General features: G+C 40.8%; 1 protein-coding gene across 1 annotated transcript in view; it reads right to left on the minus strand.

Annotated features, from left to right (window-relative positions):
- Positions 1–443: 443 nt before the first annotated feature.
- The window catches only part of spata17 (spermatogenesis associated 17), a 45,623-nt gene continuing 25,617 nt past the window's right edge, over positions 444–20,449 (minus strand). The window contains exons 6-9 of the mRNA XM_061701487.1: positions 13,957–14,080; positions 9,027–9,263; positions 6,339–6,469; positions 444–571 (exon numbers count right to left, since the gene is read on the minus strand). Coding sequence (XP_061557471.1) covers positions 493–571; positions 6,339–6,469; positions 9,027–9,263; positions 13,957–14,080 — 571 coding nt within the window. The 3' untranslated portion in view covers positions 444–492. The remainder of the gene's footprint in view (positions 572–6,338; positions 6,470–9,026; positions 9,264–13,956; positions 14,081–20,449) is intronic.

Below are 20,449 nucleotides of genomic sequence, written 5' to 3' on the forward strand. Positions count from 1 at the left end.
GCTTTAAATGTCGATCACCAGCTTTTTTTTAACGACAGTCCGACAACTCCCCACCAAGCCCACATGGGCCCTCAATGGATGTCGTCTTCCTGCAAACGTGCTGACAAAGCTCTGATCAAAGCCACTGCTGCCATCTAGTGTCGATATACTAAAATCCTTCCCTAGCCTTTGATTCTTATTGTGAAGCTGCACCAAACCCTCTATTTAAAAAAACAAAACAAAACAAAACAAAAAAAAACCCCACAGAAAACGTGTTAATACGTCTTTGGCACTAAATAGATGGATTTGTGAAAACGTATTCAGTCTCTGGCACAAAATTAGTTAAGATGTTGCATTTTAAGCTACTATTATCTCTGGACTCTTCATCTGACGGCAGTGTGGTGGATATCTTATAGTCAATAATTAGGTATGAAGTTGTTGAAATAAATAAACCTTAGTACATTTGTATTTATAATTGCTAACCTACCTTCTGTTGGTATCAGTGTATCAGCACTATTTGAGGTTCTTGGCATTTTCTGGATGAGGAAGGGCATGACTGCTATGGTCCAAATGGCCCATACTTTCTGGTCCTCTGGTTAACAGAGCAAAATACAATACAAACAAATATTTTTAAAAATTTAAGGTAAAATTCTTTTTTTATACGTATATGCACTACTACTTGTCAGTGACACATTTGTGTCCTCCAGAAATAAATATGTATACAGTGGGTATGTAAAGTATTCAGACCCCCTTAGATTTTCCGCTCTTTTTTATATTGCAGCAATTTGCTAAAATCATTTAAGTTCATTTCCCTCAACATTTTCCCTCAATGTACACACAACACCTCATATTAACAGAAAAAAACAGAATTGTTGAAATTCTTGCAGATTTATTAAAAAATAAAAACTGAAATATCACACAGCCATAAGTATTCAGACCCTTTGCTGTGACACTCACATATTTAACTCAGGTGCTGTCCATTTCTTCTGATCATCCTTGAGATGGTTATACACCTTCATTGGAGTCCAGCTGTGTTTGATTATTCTGATTGGACTTGATAAGGAAAGCCACACACCGATATAAGACCTTACAGCTCACTGTGGCTGAGCTCCAGAGATGCAGTCGGGAAATGGGATAAAGTTCTAGAAAGTCAACTATCACTGCAACCCTCCACCAGTCGGGGCTCTATGGGAGAGTGGCCCGACGGAAGCCTCTCCTCAGTGCAAGACACATGAAAGCCTGCATGGAGTTCGCTAAATACCACCTGAAGGACTCCAAGATGGTGAGAAATAAGATTCTCTGGTCTGATGAGACCAAGATAGAACTTTTTGGCCTTAACTCTAAGCGGTATGTGTGGAGAAAACCAGGCACTGCTCATCACCTGTCCAATAGAGTCCCAATACAGGGTGTTTTTAGCTGCAGGGACAGGACGACTGGTTGCAATCAAAGGAAAGAAGAATGCGCCCAAGTACAGGGATGTCCTGGACGAAAACCTTCCCCAGAGTGATCAGGACCTCAGACTGGGCCCAAGGTTCACCTTCCAACAAGACAATGACTCCAAGCACACAGCTAAAATAACAAAGGAGTGGCTTCAGAAAAACTCCGTGACTGTTCTTGAATGGCCCAGCCAGAGCCCTGACTTAAACCCAATTAAGGATCTCTGGAGAGACCTGAAAATTGCTGTGCACCAACGTTCCCCATCCAACATAACAGAACTGGAGAGGGCAGAGGATCCCCAAATCCAGGTGTGAAACACTTGTTGCATCATTCCCAAAAAGACTCATGGCTGTATTAGCTCAAAAGGGTGCTTCTACTAAATACTGAGCAAAGGGTCTGAATACTTATGGCTGTGTGATGTTTCAGTTTTTCTTTTTTAATAAATCTGCAAAACGTTTTTTTTCTGTCAATATGGGGTGCTGTGTGTACACTAATGAGGAAAAAAATAACAAATTATTTTAGCGAATGGTTGCAATACAACAAAGAGTGAAAAATTTAAGGGGGTCTGAATACTTTCCGTTCCCACTGTAAATGCATGATCCAATTAACCATAATTAAAACAAAAATGCATAGTATTATGTTGAGTTGATTGCATATTTCCATCCATGCATCCATCCATCCATTATCTGAGCCGCTTCTCCTCACTAGGGTCGCGGGCGTGCTGGAGCCCATCCCAGCAATCATCGGGCAGGAGGCGGGGAACACCCTGAACTGATTGCCAGCCAATTGCAGGGCTCATACAAACAAAGAACCATTCGCACTCACAGTCACACTTACGGGCAATTTAGAGTTGTCAATTAACCTACCATGCATGTTTTTGGGTTGTGGGAGGAAACCGGAGTGCCCGGAGAAAACCCACGCAAGCACGGGGAGAACAGGCAAACTCCACACAGGAGTGTGTCATCTCACCATATGACATTCTCCCAATCCTCTTCTGGATCATCCAAATGCTCTCTTATCAAACTTCAGACAGGCCTGGACATGTACTGGCTTAAGCAGGCGGACACGTCTGGCACTGCAGGATTTGAGTGCCTGGCGGCGTAGTGTGTTACTGATGGTAACCTTTTGTAGCGGACATGCGCGCCGCAACTTTGAGGCGTCAGAGACTCGCGACCACCTGAGAACCCCCACTCCTCCACCCTGCCCTACTGTTAGACGGCGACTAGGACAGGGCCTGGTGTACGTCAAGTGGACTTTAACCTAATTAGCAGCTTCCCATAAAATTTTGATTCCGGTCTACAAAAGACTCCTTCCCCGACCAAAAGACTGGAGGGACACTCCCTTCAAGCAGACTATTTGGTTAATATTCACCCATGCGCGTGAGGCGCCACCCACTGGCGTTGAGAGAAACTGCAAGCAGAACTTGTGGACGTGCCTTTGATGTTTGTTGACGGAAGATAAAATGTCCACTTTTATATCTTGCACACTCTGTAGAAATATTCCAAATGTATGCCTTGGTGTCTGTGTCCCCATTCTCACTGACAGGTCCTGTGCAAGATTTTGAAAGCGGTTCATGATTTGAAATCAAACAGTACGAAATGCAATAAGCAACCCATCTGCATCAATACAATAAGCAACCCATCTGCCACGACCAAAGTTTAAACAATGATTCTATGCGTGAGAGTACAAAGTTGGGAGTGTTTGAGATTAATATTATTTTAAAAATTTACTCAAATTTGCAAACAAGATTCAGGCTGATGGGCGTGGTCTTCTCCAAGTCGGCACTCCCTCTTCCTACGCCCCACCCCTGGGGTATTTAACTCTAAACTCACACCTTTTTCAGTTGAGTAGAGTTGAGCTGAGTTGAGGCTTCTTTTTCCTTCTGTGCTGGTAGCTCACCAGCTGGGTGGCCTCCGGCTACCCCTCACCCTTCTTTTGTTCCCTTTTTGTCCTCGGGCACCTCCGGGTGCCACCACGTGTGCGAACGCCTGCCACAATCAAGCTGGCGGCGTTTTCGATCGAAGAAGTCAACCATGCGGCTCCAATCGCTTTCCCTAGCCACGATCGGTCGGCGGGGCCTCAACGAGCAGCTGCCGTCATCCCGGACGGATCCCGCACGCCTCTGAGGGCCAGAGCTCGGCTCGCCACCAGGTCAACCGGCAGGGAAGTTATGAGCGTATCCCAAATGGGACAACAACTTTCCTTTTGCTACTTCTTTTTATTTTTGTGCATCTGTTTTTTCTTCAACAGAACCTGCTTCTTTCCCACCTGAGGTCCGGAGGAAGACCACCCCAAAGACCAGCTGATCTGCGTTCGCGAGTCGATACTGTAATCCTTACTATGATGTACAACATCAGTTCGTAATAATTGTGGGGAAATTACTAGGTTCATACGAAATCCCAACTTTACCGTCTCTCTATCTGACTCAACGCATTAAACGCTCACACGCTCATTTATTTGAGACCAGCGACCACACACGATGTCCTTTTTTCCATTTTCGTTCGCCTTATTTTCTCTCTTTCGTTTACCCTTAGTGTTATGTTCTTGTTGTAGTTTGTAATTGTGAGTTTCATTAAATATACCATAAAATTCCACTCGTGGTCGTATTTTGTGTGTTCTGAATTTAAGTAAACCTCAGCAACCTCCAGACTCTAAGACTGATTAAAAAGGTTTGTTGTCATTTCGCCTAAAGTTAATTTGACGTGGTGCCCTTTTCGAGACATTAGTTTGATTTTTAACAATTAAATCAAAATTAAGATAAACTGGAAGTAACGCAAACATCGCTCCCGGCTTATTACTTTATCCTAACTTAATTACAATTCTTATTTCATACATAATCGCTACAGTTTGTTACTTTGCTCCCAGCTCTCTGCAGATCATTCACTGGTTTTGCGATTTTTGCTCACCATTCTTGTGATCATTTTGACCCCGCAGGGTGAGATCTTGCGTAGAGCCCCAGATCGGGGGAGATTATCAATGGTCTTGTATGTCTTCCATTTTCTAATAATTGCTCCCACAGTTGATTTCTTCACACGAAGCTGCTTACCTATTCCAGATTCAGTCTTCCTGGCCTGATGCAGGTCTACAATTTTGTTTCTGGTTTCCTTTGACAGCTCTTTGGTCTTGGCCATAGTGGAGTTTGGAGTGTGACTGTTTGAGGTTGTGGACAGGTGTCTTTTATACTGATAACGAGTTCAAACAGGTGCCATTAATACAGGTAACTTGTGGAGGACAGAGGAGCTTCTTAAAGAAGAAGTTACAGGTCATTGAGAGCCAGAAATTGTTTGTAGGTGACCAAATACTTATTTTTCACCATAATTTGCTTATAAATTCTTTAAAAAAAAAAAAAAAAAAGACGCGATTTTCTGGATTCCCCCCAAAGATAATGTACTTTTTTGAGTGACACCGTGAGAGGCAATATATTGTTGTGTTTGTAGTTTGCAGCGGTGTTGAAGTGTACATGAAGCAAGCGAATTCAACTCTTTTTGTTTTGCATTATCCTTCCTCATAGTAGACTGAGATCTGCCTAATTCTGTACAATTTGAATCACCAGCTGTTATTTCACCTGGCATTGCTACAAGTCATTGAATTTACATGTCAGACACTCTCGTGATTGTCTGTGCGGTTTCAGTTGTTTGATTGAAGCTGTGCTAAATACCAAGGAAGAGCACAGTGGTCAGAAAACCGGGTGGTCTTTTGTTCTGTTGCCAGGAAAATTACAGCGTGAGTAAGATCAAACTGAGGGTTAATATGACCACTTCACACAGAAACTGAGTAGATTAGCCCATGAGTATTAATGAGGTTATAATCAAGTGTTTAACAAAGTCACAAATACACTGCAGCTACACTTGTTACATACATACACACACACTGTTCTTAATTACATGGAAAAGCTTGTGACACTGTTAATAAGAAATGTGTACGAAAGCAGTCTTAAAATAATTACCAAGCATACACCCATTATGTTTCATAATAAGGATGTGTTCATTTGGTACTTAAGGTTGAATGAATGTGCTTGTGTTAATTGTAGAGAAACATTATTAGCACACATAAACTAAGCAGTAAAAACGTAACGAACACATACACAATCTGAGGTCCACTAAATTATTATTTTTAACAATCTACCTTTGCAAAGACAATAATCCACACTTGAAGGATACATGCATTTTTCTAAATGTATTATTATTCATGTAGTTTGCATTCGGCAGGAACTTCAATGCATCATACTTTGTTTTTCAAATATTTTGGCCTCCAAGTGGTATGACAGTCAAACTGAACATTCGGGTGTCTGCAGGTTTCAGGAAGCAGAATATAAATTTTCCAAATAAAATACAGCAATTAAGTTTTTGTCTGTGGCTTTTTTAAGACCTTTTGACTTACACATTTAAAGATTGTGACCAAATTCAATGTAAGATTTATGGATCTGTGGACACCCTGTATTATTTTTGTTATTTTAAAATAAGATTATGTCGACACAGTTCTTTTACTAGATATGTTATACTGTGCTGTTTCATCTAAGGGCAGGGGGTTTGTGGGGGTTGAATTGTGTTTCAGGCTGTCCTGGAATTTGCATGTTGTCCCTGTGCTTGTGTGGGTTTTCTCCGGGTACTCTGGGTTCCTCCCACATTCCAAATAGATGCATTGCAGGTTAACTGAAGACTCTAAATTGTCAGTAGTTGTGAATGTAAGCATGGATGGTTGTTTGTCTCTATGACCCCTGCGATTGGCTGGAGACGATTTCAGGCTGTACACCGCCTCTCGCTCAGTCACCTGGGATAGGCTCAAACTCATCCGCGACCTTAATGAGGACAGGTACTCTAGAAAATGGATGAAGTCTACTTAATGTTGTGGCCAATGTGTGGATGTATTCTTTGCAGTGCACAACAGACAAGGCTAAGGAAAAATTAACTTGTGTGACTCACTGTGTGCCACTGTAGAATCGCAAATCACGCTGAGCCTCTTCCAGGTGTGCGTACGAGTTCTGCAGACTTACAGTGTGCTCAGGAAAACGTACATTTTGCTCCCACATCTCTCCGGAGTCTCTGATCTGGACCTGAAATACCCAAAGATACTCATCACATAATAACTGTTTTTCTTTGCTTGAGCCTCTCCTGACTCAATCTTTGTCTGAACCCTCTCCCACTAGTGGTGATGGTTTATAGCTAAAAAGCAAATGCTCTCATAGTACCGATGCTCAAATACAGATGTTTGTGGATCAGACCATGGCTGTGTGATATTTCAGCTTTTCTTTAATAAATCTGAAAAATTTCAACAATTACATTTGTTTTTCTGTCAATATGGGGTGCTGTGTGTACATTAATGAGGAAAAATAAAGAAAAATTATTTTAGCAAATGGCTAAAATCATTTGTAACAAAGCGTGAACAATTTAAGGGGGTCTGAATACTTTCCGTACCCACGGTATGAACTGAAATAACCTCCTTTGTTGGGTTTGTCGATTATCACCAGAAATGTTTTCAGGTTTTTTTTTTTTTTTTTTTAATGCCATGACTCAATGCATAGAGTAGGGTAATTTGGCAGGTTGTGTGATAGGACTTCGGCTGAGGCTAGAGATAACCCGTAGCTGTTTGACTCAATTTGATGCATTCAAATTCATGAAATAATTACTTTTATGACTCTAGTCATGTAACACTTTTCGCTCGCAATTTTACTTTTTCTTGTGTGTGTCCCTAATGCTACTTTTTGTACAACAGATTATTTGACTAGATACAGTACAAAGAAAAATGCATAATGATGTTGCATAACTTTTTTAAGCTCTGAATACAAAGTTCTTCAGCGTAAATGAAGATGCTCCCACTAATGTGTAACTTGTAAAATGTTCAATTAGACAATACAGTACAATACATACTGTTTTTGCGGAGATGACCTTGTTGGCAGTTAAAAAGGCAGGTTGGGGAGAAGACAGAGGGAGGGGCAAATGTGGGGAAACCTGTTCTTGCGCCTATCGCTATTGGATCATTGGTCTGGCCTGACCACTTCCGCAGCCTGGACCTCAGCCTTATCCATCACTACCAGATAGTTATCATGCTAGTTTAGGGTGAAGGGCTGATAGTCAAGGAAGAAAGAAACGGGGCCTGTCTGCACTAATTATACAGAATATATCAAACATTGGAAAGCTGAGCCAGCTGGCTGAAGTGACAAAACAGTACAACAGCAAAAAAAAACACAGAAAAACCACAATAGTCATTTCCAATTAGCACATTGATTGGGCTTTTCCGACATATGTGACCCATGCGTACAAACGTAAGAACAGGGGTCAGCAACCTTTACTACTCAAAGAACAATTTTGACCGTCTCCCACAGAAAATAAACACCGGGAGCCTCAAAACGCTTTTTACGTATAAAGTTAGGATAACACTGCATATATCGTTTCCCCCCCAGTATGTATAGAAAACCTACAGTTTGTTGCATTTAGGAGATCAATAAACTGCTACAGAGAACACACTATTGTATTTCTGCATGTAACAGAAAACATTTTTAACTCTGGAGAAAAAGCTGCCTGATTGAAGCTTTCTTTCAAATAAAATAGCCAATGTCTATTTGAATCTTCCTCTAATTAATTTTACATTAATTAGACTACTTAAAATAATTACTTTACTTGGCTGTTGTGATTTTTGCTCCTGAACCTCAGTGGACAGCTTCAGCACATCAGGTCTGTAAACGTCACCTTCATTTTCATACACGATTCTAAGCTGTCATCTGTGAGGCAGGAGTGATGTTTGTTTTTAATTCATGTAGAACATAGCACTAAACGTAATGTTTTCCTCAGAAACTTCTCTTTTCTTGATCTATGGTTTGTTATATTGAGCGACATAAAAATATCTAAAAACATTTTATTTTAATGTTACAACAGCACCATAATCTTCAAATTTAGAATTACAGTACATTTAAAAAAATAAGTGAACTAATTTAAATTTAAATTAAATGCTGATTATTTATTTTCCAAAGTCACAAAGAGCCACAACATAACGAGAAAAGGCTCTAGAGCCGTGGGTTGCAGACCCCTGCGTGAGATTCTAACACAGAGCTGCACACTCACAATGCTCAGTATATCAGAGTTGCTAAATGTCCCTTTTCTGTAATCCCAGAGAGAGAAGTGCACCATGTTTTAATGATGCCATTCTTCTTTGTAAGGAGTTTTAAAAGATCTTTGCCTTCAATAAGAACAATTCCCGATTGGGCAAGACTAGAATGATGTGGGGCTAAAATCATGGGAAAGACACTGTAAAAACTATTACTCTCATATCTGCAGGGCCTAGTTTCCATCTTCCATTGTATAGACATGATGATGCAAAAACGACTATTTATTTATTTACAAACCTCTGTAGACAGGTGTGTCATGGGCCAAGAAAAAAATAATCATATTTGGGAATTTTCAATTAATCATTGTGTCAACTCTTGATTGGAAAAAAAGAAAAGTCAGCTTCTTCTCTGTATTACCACCACCTATAGGACTGTAGTCAAATAACAGACATGATAAACAGCCCCAGCTAAGCTTGGAGGGAGGGATTTACCACTAATAAACATATTTGTTAACAGGGGTTTTGGTGTAGGACAGTTGATGTGCAGCTTCGGTTGAATGCTACTTTACCTGCTGTTTTGTGCTAGCGATGCGGGGAAGTATAGGCCTGGGGGAACAGCAGGCTCTTGTTTTGCTCCTTTGGGATTCGACAGTCCCATCAAAACTGGAGTGTGTTGGAGCTGCAGGAATGAGATGACCATAGTCCTTAGGGACTAGCCTGGTGGGGGCCAGGTACTTGACTTGCCTCAGTAGTAACTCCATCTCATGGGGGGCCAGCCTGAATGGAGAGTTGAAGACCCCTGGGCACTAAAGACAGAGTGAGGGGAAGAGATGGGTTCCACTATTAAAGAACAAGTAAGTGACAGATAGAATGTTCACATTACTTCGTATGAGCAAATGACAATGATTATTTCTCATCCAGTTTTGCCAGCTTCATCAAAATAAATAATGGCATGAACACACTTAAAGACACAGATGATCAAATACAGTCCCCTCCAAAAGTATTGGAATGGCAAGGATCACCTTTTATTTTGAAGCCATCCACTTTTCAAGTGATCAAAAGTATTGGAACACGTGACTGATGTGTGTTTCCAGTTGCTCACGTGTTGCCTTTTAGATTGCTTGCTTAAATCAGAATCAGAATCAGAATAGTCTTTATTTGCCAAGTATGTCCAAAACACACAAGGAATTTGTCTCCGGTAGTTGGAGCCGCTCTAGTACAACAGTCAGTCAATTTACAGAACACTTTGGAGACATAAAGACATTGACAAAAAACAATTGTACAAAAAGATGCAGAGTCCTCTAGCACTTAGAGCAGTTCGAATGACTAATATTGCAATAGTCCGGCGCAATGACCATTGTGCAAAGGGCGCTGAGACTTCAAGGAGTGTATGCGGTTTAAAGTGACGAGTAGTGCGATCATCTGGGACAATGTTGGTTGTGCAAATGTTACAGATACTCCTCAATCAGTGTGCAAATGGAGCAGATGCTACTCTGGCATGAGTGGCCAGTATATGCAAATAGTGCAGCCTGGCGAGACAACTACAGTGAGTGCACGAGTAATACATAATTGGCACCACAGAAATGTGACAACGAACTCAAGTCAAAAAATTGCCAGCTTATTGTAATGGAATTATAGGTTAGGTGTTTAAGAAGTTGATCGCAAGAGGGAAGAAGCTGTTGGAATGTCTACTAGTTCTAGTTTGCATTGATCGGTAGCGCCTACCTGAGGGAAGGAGCTGGAAGAGCTGGTGACCGGGGTGCGGAGGGTCCGAGAGGATTTTGCACGCCTTTGTCTTAGTTCTGGCAGCGTGCAAGTCCTCAATGGTGGGTAGAGGGGGTACCGACAATCCTTTCAGCAGTTTTGATTGTCCGTTGCAGTCGGAGTTTGTCCTTTTTTGTAGCAGCACCAAGATTAGATAGTGCTAGTTTTTGGCTTTAAGTTTCACCTCTGAAAACTGGATTTGCTGTTAAGCAAACATAAAAACCAGAGAGCTGTCTATGGGAGAAAAGCAAACCATTTTGAACCTGAGGTGAGGGAAAATCGATCAGAGCTATTGCACAAACATTTGGCATACCCAACACAACAATTTGGAATGTCCTGAAAAAGAAAGAAACTACTGGTATACTGAGCAACAGACATCAAACAGGTCGGCCAAGGGCATCAACAGCAGTTGATGACAGAAACATTGTGAGAGCTGTGAAGAAACATCCAAAGACAACAGTCAGTGACATCACTGCCAAACTCCGCAGGGCAGGGGTGAAGGTATCACAATCCAGTGACAAACCACTCATCAGTAAAAAGAATCGGAAGGCCAGATTGGATTGTGCAAAGTAGTACAGAGATGAGGCACAAAAGTTTTGGAACAAAGTTTTATGGACTGATGAGCCCAAAATTAACCTGTACCAAAGTGATGGAAGGGTCAAAGTATGGAGAAAGAAAGGATCTGCTAATGATCCAAAACACAAAAGCTCATCTGTGAAGCATGGTGGAGGTAATGTCATGGCTTGGGCTTGCATTATTGATGATGTAACTCATGATGGTAGCAGCAGAATGAATTCTGAAGTCTACAAAACCATTGTCTGGCAATTTACAGAAAAATGCACCCAAACTAATTGGGAGAAGCTTCATCATGTAACAAGACAATGACCCAATACACCCTGCCAACACACCAAACCACTTCATCAGGGGGAAAAAGTGGAAGGTGTTAGACTGGCCAAGTCAATCACCCAACCTTAACCCAATCCCCAGAAACAAACAAGAACTGAAAGAGGCTGCAGTAAAGGCCTGGAAAAGCATTTCAAATGAAGAATGCAACAGTCCGGTGAAGTCACTGGGTCGCAGGCTTGATAGAGTTTATTCAAGTAAAGGTTATGTCACCAAATAATAAACATTCAGAATATTGTCTGTTCCAATGCTTTTGCTCACTTGAAAAGTGGGTGGGTTCAAACAAAAGGTGCTCTGTCCTGAGTTGTTTAACACAGAGATGTACAGTAAATACCATGAAATGAAAGCTGGAATTCTGAACTTTTGTCTCATATTAGTCTTTTGATCTGAAACCCAAATGTCTTCAGTATACAACAAAAACAAAGGAATTGACCTTGCCGTTCCAATACTTTTGGAGGGGACTGTAGTCATCATACAGAAGCAGAAATGCACACATATACACAAGATATTTAGTGGATTTGCTACAGAAGGCCTTAGCAAGAATTATTCACATTACAGTGATCCTTCTGCATGCATGTTAATTACCAGACCAAAGCTTTGAGTTGGAGGACTCTTACTTTTTATGCTAATAACACCACTTGCTATTTAGGACACTCTTAAAATGAAAAAAAGGGCTTAAGTGGGAAATGAGGACTATTGTGTGTCAGCTCTTTTGAAAACAACATTTCTAGACTGGGTTATTATTGTTTTTTTAAGGGGGATTTAGTTAGTATTTGGAAAATAAACTACATTAACAATAGTTAATATAGAGCTGAAAAATGGCAGATCAGAGAATGAGTGTCCCTTAAAAGCAAAACCACTGCATTCGAAGAACTATCTTAAACAAAATGTCTCTTCATCCATCCATCCATCCATCCATCCATCCATCCATCCATCCATTTTCTGAGGCGCTTATCCTCACAAGGGTCGCGGGCGTGCTGGAGCCTATCGCAGCTATCTTCGGGCAGGAGGCGGGGTACACCCTGAACTGGTTCCCAGCCAATCGCAGGGCACACATAAACAAAAAATCATTCGCACTCACATTCACAACTATGGGCAATTTCGAGTCTTCAATCAACCAAGCATGCATGTTTTTGGGATGTGGGTAGAAACCGGAGTGCCCGGAGAAAACCCACGGGGAGAACATGCTAACTCCACACAGGCGGGGCCGGGATTTGAACCCCGGTCCTCAGAACTGTGAGAAAAAGTTCAATACTAATCCGATACATACAATTTTAATGCTGATTAAAATGCTATAAAACTTCTTATATCCATACATACAAATTAGCACACAAAATTCCCAATCGTAAATTACTGCACATCTTCAGTCATCTCTGACATTCACTGATAGGATTTAGGAGGCAAAACAAATACCAACAAAAAACATTGACACAAACATGTCACTTGGCACAAATACAACCTCACACACACGCGAGCACACGCACACACTCACACACACACACACAGACACTTAATCCCCACAGTAGCAACGAACAAGCTATGGGAAGAGCAATGATGCTGACCCCAGTAACACAGCATCTCTGTCTCTGTCAGAGGAACTTGGGGCGTTTTGGTAAGCTGTGAGTAGCCTGACTGCCTGCTTGCGTACCTGCGTGTGTGCGTGTGTGGGTGTGTGGGCCGGGGTCCGTGTAGTGCAGAAGGATGAACTGTGTGGGAAAGCCATCTATTCACTCCTGACAAGGTCAGAGCTATGAAGGGAAAGAGTCCCCTGCCATATGCAGAAAAAGAGAGAGAACAATATACAGTATCCATAGAGAGAAAAGGCCAGCGGAGGATTGTGTGAGCACCAAAACTTTTCCTCTAAACTAAGCAATGAATTACTAAATGCCAAAGTTTCCTCTAAACTAAGCAATTAATTACTAAATGCCAAAGACACAACCAAACAAGATTCCTATTTTACAAAAAAAAAAAAATAATAAAAAAAAAAACTGCAAAGGTAGAGCTGCACTTTGTTTACGAAGTTGATATCTGGTTGGAGCGTGAGATATTTGCACTCCCTGTCTCATTAAATGTTTCATGGGTGACCACTAACCACTAATAATACACATATGTATATAAATACATGTAGTCCTCCTCAATGGCAAAACTCGTTGGTGAAACATTATTCTGCACAACACATCAGCATTGAAACAGGAGTTTCCATTTATGAAATTAAAAAAACAACAATTCATTCGGCAATTGATCGTTTATTTCCTCTGTCCAATTGCCCATCTCTACTAAATATACAGCGGTGTCTTGAGATACGAGTGACCTGACTTACGAGTTTTCTAAAAGATAAAAGCCGTCGTATGATTTTTTTAGCTTTGGCTTGTGAGCAAAAATTTGAGAAATGACCACTGTATCGTGGCAGTGATCTCACTTCACAACATGCAGCAGTTTGGCAGTACTTCAAAAAAGAGGCTTCAAGCTGTTTACTACCACTCCCAGTTGATGTTTACTGCCAAACTAAACATTCATTAATTTTCCGTACCGCTTAGCCACACTAGGGTTGCGGCCTCTCCAGCAACCAGTCCCAATTTCCATATTTTTGGCCCACAAGGGGTCTTGAAATTGTGATGCTTAAATCGTAACTTAAAGACTGAGCTACTCCTAAACCACAAGCAGATAAAGTAATTGCCAAAGGATGTAGGATGGCCCATAGCATGCAGATCGGTATATGAAAGTGTTTTTAGGAACAGAACACGAAACCTCCATTTGACCCATAAGATATTGGTGTGATTGTGGTCAAATCCATTGACACTGTGTGCATGTGTGTGTGTGTCCTAGACCAACCTGTTTTGTGCTGAGGAGGTGGTGCCATCTGTAAGCTTGGTAGACTTTGGCTTTCTGCTCGTTCACCTTTTTCAGACAGAATCTCTCTCGCTTCTGGAGCTCTTCAAGTTCATCCAGCTCTCTCCTAAAACAACCAAACGAATACAACTGATTCTGTCATGGGCTGTAGTTTAGTTTTTAGTTTAAGATTATATTTAGTGGCGGCACGGTGGGTGACTGGTTAGAGCGTCTGCCTCACAGTTCTGAGGACCAGGGTTCAATCCCCGGCCCCGCCTGTGTGGAGTTTGCATGTTCTTCCCGTGCCTGCGTGGGTTTTCTCCGGGCACTCCGGTTTCCTCCCACATCCCAAAAACATGCATGAATTGGAGACTCTAAATTGCCCGTAGGTGTGAATGTGAGAGCGAATGGTTGTTTGTTTGTATGTGCCCTGCGATTGGCTGGCAACCAGTCCTGCCTTCTCCCCGATGATAGCAGGGATAGGCTCCAGCACACCCGCGATCCTAGTGAGGAGAAGCGGCTCAGAAAATGGATGGATGGATGGATTATATTTCGTTGTGTTTCATATTTTGCTGTGTACCATGTTGTTCATGTCTTGTGTGCTCGTTTGGTTATTATTCTCATTAACCCCTCTACCTTATATCAACCAATCTGCTCCCTCCAGCCACGTGTGTGTTGTCCAGGTGTTCCTCATTGTCTCGTCAATTTGTTTGCATTTAGTTCCCTGCTTTCTTTCAGTCTGCGTTGCTGCATTGTCATATGTCATTGTAGTTTTCTGGTCATGTCTTGTTTCTTTTTGTGGTGAGTTGTTATATATATATGTATATATTTTTTAAATGTTTTTCCACACACTGTGTTTGCCTTGTTTTTAAAATTAAATAAAAGTTTGAGATTCATGCCCTCCTGCTTTGCCTCCCTGCTTCCCTACAATTGGGTCCTCCGCCTTCTTGCCTCCAAAACCACAAAAGACCCAATCCTGACAGATTCTGCTTCAAAACTTATTTTTACGCAGCATCTTTTATAATGTATATCATTGTTATTTTCATAATTTTGTCTGTTATGCATCATCAAAGACCGCCAAGGCCAAAAAAAATCATAACGTGGATCACACCAAATTAGGTTAAATTGATACTGTGTTGATTAAAAAAATAAAAAAATAATGGAAATGGTGCACCTTCATAGATACCGCCAACTGCATCTCTTACTATTCAACCACATTTAGTATCACAAAATAATTGTGACAAAATGTTTATGTGTTCAGATTGTCAAAATATAAGCATTATTCATGCGTTAGACAGACAGTTGAGCCAAATGGCCTTATATTTTAATAAATAAATGCAAAGATTTGACCACATATAGGACAATTAATGTGGCGCCGTGCCTGTGTATGTATCATGCAGCCATTGGTGGTAATTCTCTGAAGTGTCCTTCAGATGAATGAAAAAGCACCTGATAATAAGAGGCTGGGACAGCAGCGGTACCGTGGGAGAAAAACAAGAGAACGGGGGGGAAGTGAGCGCATGTGGAGGTATAAGTGGGAGGATGATGAATATATTTCATCACAACAGCCAGGACAGGTCTGTCTGTCTGTGACATCTGTTAAGCCAAGCTGCTTAAATGTGATGCATTAAAAGTCCATACGCAGCAATTTCATCTAGCAATCACAAAGCCTTATTGTTACAAGGGGGTAATAACTTAAAAGAGGGAATTGGAAACAATTACTAAAACGCTCATATCACGGTAATGTGAAAACGCGCACAGACGTAAAGCCAATCTATTTCCTCAAGAGCAATTCCAGTACGTGTTGGCTCTTGCTCATCAACAATTCGTCTGTTTTCACTGCTTCCACTCCACTGTTCTAGCCAACTTCTATTTTCAATTACAGACCTCAACAGACGAATCAGAATATTGTTAGTGGGTCTGTAATGGCAGGTTAATACATTCATTGGCTAGTGGCATTTAAAGAGAAAAATTACAACACGGTTCCTGATGCCTTTGCATTCTCATTTCATTCTCAGCATTAGATTAAATTACAAAATAAATGAAATATGCAGAAAATTACCCACATGCAAGAATATATGTGTGTGTGTGTGTTTAGGTGTTAAACTAAGTAGTTTAAGACTGTGTGTATGTTTATGTATGATAGTGTGTATATGCATAAATATAGAGGTTACTTGGCCTCCATTTGTCACCCTGGCTAACAGGAATATTACTTATTAATGTGAAATATAAAGTTTCGGTTTACAGCATGGTTCACAAACCAATTGAATGTGCACACCTAACAGAGTACTTTATCAGTGCATTTATGTTCATTTATGCATTAAAACAGTTATATTTTTTTAATGGATATGGTGCAATATTTCTGCCATGTGATTGTCAAAGAAAACAATAACAGCATGTTTGTCAATATTCATGCAGTGTTCAAAGGATTTCCTGAATTTGTCTCCAGCATTGAACAATGTTATAGGGATGTGCATGTGTGTAAGTGTGTGTGTGTGTGTGTGTGTCAGGCTGCATGGGTGACCTTTGTTTCCCTGCCCCCAGCCCAGCCCCAACGTTATTAATTGCTGTGTAGTGGACAAAAGCCAAACAGATTTGTAACGGCTGAAGGCACCTCGATCTGTGTCGACCCACCCAGCCGACACAACATAGAACCCTCATTAGCCCTGTTCGGCACGCTGCACATGAACTTGGATTGTGTGTGTGTGTCTATGTAAGTGAATGAATGACTGGTGAATGCAAAAGAAAGAGAAATAAATTGGTAAAACTACAAGAAGAACAATTTCCAGCCATGAATAAAAAAATTCTGCGCCTAATTGAAGAACTCCTAAAAAAGGTGTTTAATTGCCTATGGGGGCAAAGCGCTACTTTTGGCAATGGCCTGAATAAATGAACCTGCTCCTCTCACCGCCAAATAGTTTATTTGCACAAAAGTACCACAAGATAGTGCCAGAGGGGAAGTGTACATCCTGCAAACTCTGCAACAAGAGGGTTGCTGGTTCGTATCCTCATCCAAGCGCATGTTGCCGCTGTGTCCCTTAACCCACATTGCCTATGAATGAATGTGATTGGATGGTTGGTGGTGGTCGGAGGGGCCGTAGACACAGAATGGCAGCCACACTTCCGTCAGACTGCCCTAGGGCAGCTGTGGCTAGATATGTACCTTACCACCACCAGGGTGTGATTAAGGAGTGAATGAATAATGCTGACAATTGTAAAGGGTCTTTGAGTGCCTTGAAAAATAAATGTAATGCATTTCGCCATCACATTAGTGCAGTGATTCTCAAAGTGTGGCACGGGTACCACTAGTGAGGATCAAGCGGTACGGAAAATGGATGGATGGATGGATTATTTTACTTATGTGCAATACTTTGTAATTAAATAATTCATTAATCAAAAGGTTCCTTTAGGAATATACATGAACAGGCATTGTAAGAACACAAATGTTAACTTGACTGCATTCTGAATGGAGAAGGTTTAGTGACAAATAGGCATCAAGGGGTTAAGTACAGTTTTTCTGTTTTCTTATACTGTATTTAAGCACAGTGTTTATGTTCAAACTGTGCATAATATTACAGTGGCTTACAACGATATTAAATACTGTTTACTTTTTAGAAAAACCTCTGCACTGTTTTGATGAAGACTTAGGCCTACTACACTACTGTATTTTAACATTTGTTTTAATGTAATTGTGGTGGTACTTGGTGTAAATATTACTTGCATTACTGGTTACTTACGTGTTTAACGTTGCTGTCCAATGAAAACCAGATTGTAACCTCTAAATTGTAAAGGCCCTATGGTGGTACGGTTCAGAATTCTATCAACACTTTTTATTTTAGTTTTGAACTGCCCTCAGTCACCTGAGACATCAGCTTCCTCACAAGAGCTCAGTTCAGCGAGGAGGATTAACTCTAAGCGCACACTTTGTATTTTCTTGGGCTTTTTTGTAACACAGAAAGTGGTGTGATATACAGTACATTGTGTAGTAAGCATACTCACGTTCCACCAAGAACTAAGCAATACTTTGGGCTAGTGCAAAAGTGCCTAAATTATTTTTAAACTTGTATGACACATAAAGTTGAAAAGGAAATAAGTTGCGGGTGGCATCATATTTGTCATTAACTTTATTAGTTTGAGACTTTTATGACGTTCAAAAAACAATGGCTAATTTATTTAGTTACTTGTGAGTATCAAGAGTGTTAAAATGTTACTTTAACTGTCTGTACAGTTAATTATGTTTTTGTGGTGGCGAAAGTGTCACCCAAGGAAGATATTTAAGTTTTTGTTATTTCCTAAAGAATTGTTTATTTTTTTCACCAAAGTAGAAGCTGACAAGCAAACTGGTATGGATTGTCTTCAACTAAGAGGTTACAGCTCATCTTCAAATTCCATGAATTGGAAAAAAAGAAAAATATAGTATAATAGAAAGAAACAAAACGCACAACATGCTATTCATAGAACTGCGAAAATATAATATACAGTACTGTGGTGAATACATGAATACATGAGCTAATCAAGCTCACTTCAAGCACTCTAAAATAACTGAAACCCAAACTGACGTGACCCAGGTCTGCTCACTTATTTAATGGCTAATATAGTACAGCTAAATTTCCCACCTCTCCCTCAATAATTTACCTCCTGGTTCAGAATGGGGAGTCAAAGGCTGATGGGATATCAGAGACTGAGGCATTGCGGGACAGCGGGCCACACTTGCGGTCATCAAGGCCAGCAACAGTGTAACTAATTGGCTAAGTTCTAAATATTTAATGGAGACGTGACCTGATTGGCTGCTTTAATTGCTCCAATTAAATGATTCAATAGCAGGCAAATGGAGGAGAAAGGGGTGTCAGCCAGTCAATTCAGAAAATGACCAGCTCAAGATATTGAGCTTCTTACACTGACTTCCCATTTAAGTGACTCACAAATTGATCAGTTCCTTCTGTATAGCACGAAAACCAGGTGCCACACTAACAGTTATATTCTATCATTATTTTTCTGAAAAAGTTGAAACATTCTCAAACTGTCCTCATGTCCCTCCATTGTTTCCTTCTAAAAAGTAATTTTCTTAAGAGTCAAGGAGAGCACAGCAGCCAGATTATGCTATACCACACACACAGACACACACTCAATATACAAATCCAATCAAACTGAGGGAGTGAACTTGTCTCCACCCAAACTGGATCAGAAAGAAGCTGCAAAAGAAAGAGTGACGCATAAAAGCGGGGAGTGTTGGCAGTGCAGGTCCCACTCCAGTGTAGCAGCTCGCCTTTCATCAATGTCCTTGAGAGGGACACGAGAAAGGGAGCGATGAAGAAGGCTGGAGAAACGAGAGACAGGAGAAATAGCAGCTGGAGGATGTGAGACGCCACATAAGAGGAGAATAAATAACCTCAGCCACACTGTCTGAACATTTCTATAAGTTAAAGTAAAATAAGTTACAAATGTTCCTGTGTTGTTACAGCATCATAAGGAGAATATTTATCAGATGATGGCAGTAATAATTACCCAGCTGTTTATGGCAGATAGAGGAATAATTCATGCAGCCAACAGGCCGTGTTGGTGGCAGCGGCGATGACTCCAGCACATTTAGTAAATATGCAAAACAGCCTTGCTCTGCTTTCCTAATTGCCCCCATTGTCCCACCGCGTGCCCTTATTAAAGCCCAGGAACTTTAAGTGTCTCGCTGACAAAGTGATAAATTGTTGGGGTGCCCAGGAAAACTAAGGCAGAGTGGGGACTGCGCTGGGGTCTTGACTTCATTAGGCTATGCAGAAGGAGAGGAAGGATGGATACAAAAGCACAGTGAACTGATGGTGGTGGTGATGGGGGGAAGAGGGTGATACAAAGCAGAATTAGAAAATGAAAGAGGGGAGATTCTGGCTAGAGGCTGGCTAAAGTGATCAAGCAAAAGCACAAAAAAATAAATAATTCCAAAGCATATGCAGTGAATATAAAAAGTCTACAGACCCCTGTTCAAATGCCATGTTTTTGTGTTGTAAAATTAATGCAACCAAGATGAAACAATTTCAAAACTTTATAAACCATTAATGTGACCTGTTACCTGTAGAACTCAATTTAACTTCTTGACTCTTTTTGAATCTTTTTGAAAGTGGAAGTTATGAATAAACAACTGAAATAATGTGGTTGCACAAGTGTGCACACCCTCTTACAACTGGGATGTATGTGGCTCTGCTCAGAATAATGCAATCACATTCAAACTCATTTTAAATACGAGTTTGTTTTAGTCTGATGAAGCAGAGGTTGAACTTTTTGGCCATACTTCCAAAAGTTATATGTTAGGCGCAAACATCACCAAAGGAACACCATACAGTACCTATAGTGAAGCCTGGAGGTGCTTTGGGGCTGTTTTTCTTCATCTGGATCGGGGACCTTCGACAAGGTGTAATCAAAGGGGGTCTTAGGACAAAAGCTTCAGGCTTCTACTAGAAAGCAAAAGAATTTCAGCAAAAGCTTGCTAGAAATATATTTTAATCAG

The sequence above is a fragment of the Phycodurus eques genome, chromosome 2, assembly GCF_024500275.1.
Source record: "Phycodurus eques isolate BA_2022a chromosome 2, UOR_Pequ_1.1, whole genome shotgun sequence".
NCBI classification, from domain to species: Eukaryota; Metazoa; Chordata; class Actinopteri; order Syngnathiformes; family Syngnathidae; genus Phycodurus; species Phycodurus eques.